This window comes from Schistosoma haematobium, chromosome 4 (assembly GCF_000699445.3).
Source record: "Schistosoma haematobium chromosome 4, whole genome shotgun sequence".
Lineage (NCBI taxonomy): Eukaryota > Metazoa > Platyhelminthes > Trematoda > Strigeidida > Schistosomatidae > Schistosoma > Schistosoma haematobium.
In genome coordinates, this window is record NC_067199.1 from 38857198 (window position 1) to 38863302 (window position 6105).

Below are 6105 nucleotides of genomic sequence, written 5' to 3' on the forward strand. Positions count from 1 at the left end.
AATGTAGATCATACAGACCGACAGAGATATCAGAAAAGAACCTGACTACGCGAATAATCGACTTATAACAGTGTGCCCAAGCTTGTATTTCTAATCCAAGTCGTAAAACAGTATATGACTTGTTTAGAATACATCGACCTATCAAATATCTTTAGCTTCCTCTAATTTTAAAATATGATAAGAATAACCAAGAGCTCAGACACCACGCACAGATTCATGTTTTAGATTACAAATCACATTAAATGTCTCCCGGTTGATAGTCTAGACCTCGGCAGGTTGACCCATGATTCACTGGTCGAAAGTCAGGTTTCGAAGTATATAGGGTAAAATTTTATAATAATAAATAAGAAAATGTAGTAATATTATGAGGTAGTTCCCGTGTTTAAAAGGTTATTTTCGGAATTCCTGATTTCAGATGAGAACAGAATGTGGAATAATAAGCCTCAAGTAATAGTGCAACCCTTTATTTCTAGTCCTATTTTAAGGCATTGTGGTTTCCATTCAAATTTCTTTTGACAGGACAGTAGGAAGGTGGAGATGATCTGGAAAATGTGATGTATTTGCGCTATATATTCAGAACAATCTGGCAATAAATATAATTAACGAGGAGTTTATATGTTAAAACTAATGAAAGTCAATTAAATAAAAGTTCGAATAGTGATAATTATAAATAAAGAAGAGAAAAACTAATATATGTAAAGAATAGTAATTCGTCACACCCTCATATACCGTAAGATGCCTTAAAAAATTACCAGGCGTGATTAAAGGTGTCGAATCGCTTTTGTACACAGCCACAGAAAAGACATATAACGCTGCTAAATTGATTGTTGCCTAAAAACCAGGTATGGCATAGCCGTCTGTACGGTGCCTATGCTTGTGTGAAATCATGGAGTCTTTTTTCAAAAACAGCCAGTTTAGCAGCGCAATTTATGTTCTCCATCGCTGCTTTCAGTGTTAGAAAATTATGATGTTTAACTCTCCTCTAAATGGTAAATAAATATAGGCTCTTTTCTTCGCAAAGAAGTTATAAAGGGTTTTTGGTTTTGGTATGAAACGACTTTCATACTGATGTTAATAGATGCTTTTAGTCTGTCTCACATCCCACTGTACTCATCAATTCACATCCTTGTGTGAACACATACATAGAGCCCGATCGTTGCTGCTACCTTGACGTGGTGGTCGGGTTCGCCTATCGTGATGACGCAACCGAGCTATACTGGCTGGAACAATAGTTCCTCAATGACAGTTCCTACCACGACAGTCAGGCAGATCGGCTGAAGAGCGGTAAGACTAGAAGCAGCAAACCCAAGGTCCGAGGGACAAGTCATACTGTTGAATTCACAGAGGTGTGACGGCATAAAATGTTTCCTTCAGACAACCAGCATAACAGCGATGCTGCCTTCCCACAAAAAGGGGTTAGAAAAGGTCGACCCTAAAAATACACACCTCACCTTATCCCACGGATATCCGTCTCCGGTGGTAAGGTCCCAACAATTACTCACAAAAAGGTTGAGTGTGACTGACCTCAAGCAGTTGTCCCTTGTGTATTGCGGTCACGCTCTCAAATCATTAAGATCACGTCTAACCCAATTTCCTTTTCAAGTACCTCCAGGAGAACCATTCCACGGTGTGGGTGGTCGGGAAGTGATAACTGCCTTCATACCTCTAACAGCGCTCAAGATCACTGTATTCATAATCAACCTCCCTCTTCAATCCCTTTTATTTTTCCTACATCGAATTTCTACACCAAACTTCATCCTCAAGTGTCACCATAGCCAACGATTCTAGTGCGCAAAACACTCCCAGGTCTACTGAAACCTCGCTCCAAGCTACACATTAGAGCCTTCAACGTACGCACCCTGCTTTAAATCGGCCAACAGGCTGTCCATCTCCATTTTTTTAACTTCATCATAGACATACTGATGGAAATAACCTACTCCTCGACTGAATTCTTGGGCATTCATCTCCTTCCAGAAGGTCCGCTTATCGACTTAGAATATACAGATCACACAGTCCTGTTTGGTGAAGACACTGATAAAATACAGAGTCTTCGGGTAGCACTGAGCGACAATGCCAGAATGTTTGGAATGCGCTCCCCTCCCTCTAAATGAAATTTTTGCTTCAGAACTGGTCTGCGTCAACAACAGAACTAACAATAAGGAGTGAAGTAGTCGAACGCGTCCACAACTTCACTTATATTCGAAGTATCATCAGCCCTAATCGGTCAGTGTCTGACGAAATCTCAGCACGCATTCATAAAGCTCGTTTGGCCTTTACCAACTTACGTCACCTATGACGAAGGAGAGATATCCGTCTATCAATTAGTGAACGAGTATGCTGAGCAACAGCTCGTTCTGTTCTACTTTACGACTGCGAAACGTGGCCACTAATGAACGGTAGAAGATACTCGTAAGTTACTAGTATTTGACCACAGACGCCTCACAAATATTTCTCGCATCTGCTGGGATCACAGGGTAAGTAATAGTGAGGTTCGGATGCAGGGTATTAGGGAATGATGGTAACTCGGTTGTGAATCTTCATCGACTGAGATGGTTGGGTCATGTGTTACGTATGCATGAACACCGATTACCACTACGCTCAACGCTGACTAGTGTTGGGAATGGTTAGAAGAAAGTTAGGGGCGGCCAAACCAAAATGTGGCATCAGTGCTTGAAGTCACAAACTTCAAGTCTTAGCCATGTTGATAAATGCAGACTACTTAGTTGGTGTCCGCGTGACTTTCGTAACCAATGTATGGAGACTGTGGGTGACATGGCTCAGAATCGATCTCAATGGTGTAGGTGTACACACTCTGTCTTCCCTTAAACCATGAGATTGAAATTGCTTTATATCTTTCTTTCTACGAACTAATTCTTTCTTCCTGTATTGTGTCCTTATATGTAATCTTTCTTTTATATATTACCACCATTAGATTAACCACTTCTATAAATTCGGTGTCCATCTTGTTGTGCTAATGAGGTGTGGCAACTTGGACCGATGCATGTGTGCCTGGTCCTACGTTGTAGCTGACTGACTGACATACATAAGGGTGAGTAGTCGGACAACACACTAAAGGATTATGGATTATATATTTATTTGGCATTGGAATCAATTAGTGTCAAATAATCCGATAAACATAAGGAGTGGAAAACCATCTTCATCAATAGAGAATCGATTTGAGTTTGCCACTGGGAGAGCGCTACGAAGTACTATACAGCCCGTTTGCAAAAATATTTGACGCACACAAGAGAAACAAATGATTTGATGGCCTGCAAGACATAGTTTTAAACTATCTATGAACGTTAAAGTATACCGAGTTGGTGAACCAAAAACTTCGTTACGCTAATGAGCATCTACATAAGAGATTGTGCAGCTTTGACAGAATCAGAATATCATCATAGGAAGAGCATTAGGTTTCACATTTTCACGAGCTGCTCCAGCAACAATAACAATATGTTTAATTAGAAACGCGAAATCGAGTATTTGACCGATTACTTTTTAACGAATCAAAACAGTATTCTTTTGGAAACCGATTCAGCAAGTAAATACATATTAAAATGTAAACGACTTGTGCTTGGACGACGACAAAAGATACCTGGTATTGTATGCTGAGAAGACTAGTTTCTTGCCTTTTAATTATAGTGCGTCTCTACTGGTTTGTGTTTATCTTCGGCATAACAAAGAGTTAGTCGACTATGTTGATCACTGCACTTAACATCAACTAAAGAGGAACTACGAGTCCTCATTGGGTGACAAATTTTTGCACGGATACGAAAAGATCAGTTGGCTTAAAAGATCGACCGGAATGAGATGCCAAATGCAATAACCAGAAATAACATTGATAAGACGAATTGCAATGGGACCATTAGATGAATGTGTAGTTAACGTTGGAAAACATATAGCACGGTAAACACAAGCAAACCACCCACCTTTTAGCCTTGGATTAATAGTATCACCTTTACAAATGGTCTTTAGTACAGTAAATCCGCACTGTATATATAGAAGTTGGGTTTTGAAGCAAGTTCTGCAGAAAACTTAAAATGCCAGTGTTTTTGGAAGTTACCCATCCGGTCACTAAACCTTCCTACTTAAACGTTAGCAGATGAGTACTTCTTCAAAGCAAACCACCGCCGTGGCTGAGGCAGTCATTATTCGAAAATGTGTATGTCACGAATTTATTGTACTTTCTCGTTTTGCTACAGCTAGAGCGTAATGCTTGATAGAAGACAACCAGTCGCACAATACGTTGCGTTCCTCAGAGTCGTGATTTAAGAAAAGATGACAACTTTTTACGAGCATCTTCTGCAAGACAGATAAGCATCCAAGAGAATCAAGGTAAGCATATGATGACTGATGAATCATGCATTAGTAATTTCATCTAGACGTACATTTCGGAGTTATGACCCTGACTGGCGAGTAAGGTTTTCTGATTTCTAAAGATCGATTGCAGTATTTTCACGACTACACATAAGAGACCAAATACAATTTTATCACAGGGGTGAACACAATGTGTAAAAACTTGTCTTTTCCCATGAATTATTTAAAATGCATACTTTGTTAATTGACGTTGTAGGACGGTGTCTACATATCCCATTAAAATGTGATCTTATGTAACAGACAATGTTCTATTGATTCTTCACATATCTATTTTTAACAGAAAGAAGTGGAGAACTGAGGTAGCTCCTAACATGTTAGGAATACTGGCGACCAGCTGTTACTGCTTATAAAACTTCTAATAAAAAGTCACTTCGGATTAATAGGACGGACTTACTCGAGTAACTGGTAATCAAAAACCCATGACAATTTTCTTATTGAAGATATAATTTCAACGCTGTCATTTGATCTACTGCCGTGTTACTCTTTCAGATCACAAGAGCTTATGACAGGGGTACGTGAGATGATTAAAAATAAAATTTTCAGCTGACAAAACAAGTACTTGCGAGCAGGAGTGTATTTGGTCGGTAGGAGCTAAAACTCACTATTTACTACCCATTGACTGAAATGTTAGAAATGGTCATATTGAATTTACTAACAGATCAGAACCACATCAGCTATCATGTGTGATAAAGGGATAATAGTTCCAACAGAACAACTCTATGTATTTTTCTCTGGATTATACAATGCTATTAATCGTCATAGTCAATTAGAGCCAACTCAGGTTCGTCATATCCAAGTTGTCCTAAAGTTGGCAAACCGAGTTGTTTCATTGTGGGTTCAATCTCTTTTTGAAGCCACTCCCAAGCACCTTTGGCAACGTGGCACTTAAACTAAGGAACAATCGAAATGCGATAGAACAACCTACCTTCACACATTCAATAAACCTTATAGCCAGAGCGATGTCGTTGATGCGTCTACAAGCCTTAAGGCCACTAATCACCACTTCTGGGGGCGGAACGGCGTCTTCTAGATGAAGTTTCTGCATCCATGATCTAGCCTCCCAACCGTCAATTTTTGGATCATCAAATGCATTCACGAAACGGGATCTGAATACTTCGTAAGGCTCGGTTGCATTTACATATTCTGGATTAGTAGAATGGTTTGCACATGGCTTAAAATAAATATATGGGACAGTTTTATGGCAACCTTTAAAAAAACATAATTCGCTAAACAGTTATACTTTTTATAAAGTTGACAGCCGTCGAACGAATCATCACCACAACCACACAAACGAAAGAGGTGCCTTAAATAATATTCTATGTTCAGTATCTGCAAGTACAAGAATCGAACGTTGAAGGGCAAACAACTTCAGTCTTCAGTAATAAGGATAGGAGGTCTACCGATCTATATTAATCCTTGCAGTTTGTAATACTGTGGAGGTCCAATATCGTTTTGAATATATCTACAGAAGGTGCTGATATTACGTGTCCCGGTAGAGAATCAAAGTAATTCACTACTCGGTGCGAGAAACGAAACTCCAGACGTAAACGATTTGATCTCGGTTTTTGAACTTTCTTCGAATGTCCTCTCAAACGATTAGTCCTAGAAGGAAGTAAAAAATAAGGCATGTTAATACCAAAGTCATCGTTCAGTATATGATAAGCCAATATTAGATCACCCTGTATTCTACGGTAAGATAACGGAAATAAGTTAAGGTGTCTCAGTCTG

At 39.3% G+C, this 6105-nt stretch overlaps 1 protein-coding gene across 1 annotated transcript; it reads right to left on the reverse strand.

Moving 5' to 3' along the window:
* Positions 1–375: 375 nt before the first annotated feature.
* Positions 376–6105, reverse strand: COX5A_1 (Cytochrome c oxidase subunit 5A). Its single transcript, XM_051208233.1, has 6 exons — positions 5618–6105; positions 5303–5583; positions 4772–5267; positions 4389–4729; positions 3930–4350; positions 376–583 (listed from the first exon to the last, which is right to left on the reverse strand). Exons 1-3 carry the CDS (start codon positions 5649–5651, stop codon positions 5127–5129), a joined length of 456 nt encoding a protein of 151 aa, XP_051066943.1. The 5' UTR covers positions 5652–6105; the 3' UTR covers positions 376–583; positions 3930–4350; positions 4389–4729; positions 4772–5126.

Bases quoted from the DNA above. Each gene is read 5' to 3' on its own strand.
- COX5A_1 (XM_051208233.1), bottom strand. From the start codon at position 5,651: ATGATTCGTTCGACGGCTGTCAACTTTATAAAAA. The intron at 5,584-5,617 runs GTATAACTGTTT...GTTTTTTTAAAG, and splicing joins GGCTGTCAACTTTATAAAAA to GTTGCCATAAAACTGTCCCA. The intron at 5,268-5,302 runs GTAGGTTGTTCT...ATTGTTCCTTAG, and splicing joins GGTTTATTGAATGTGTGAAG to TTTAAGTGCCACGTTGCCAA.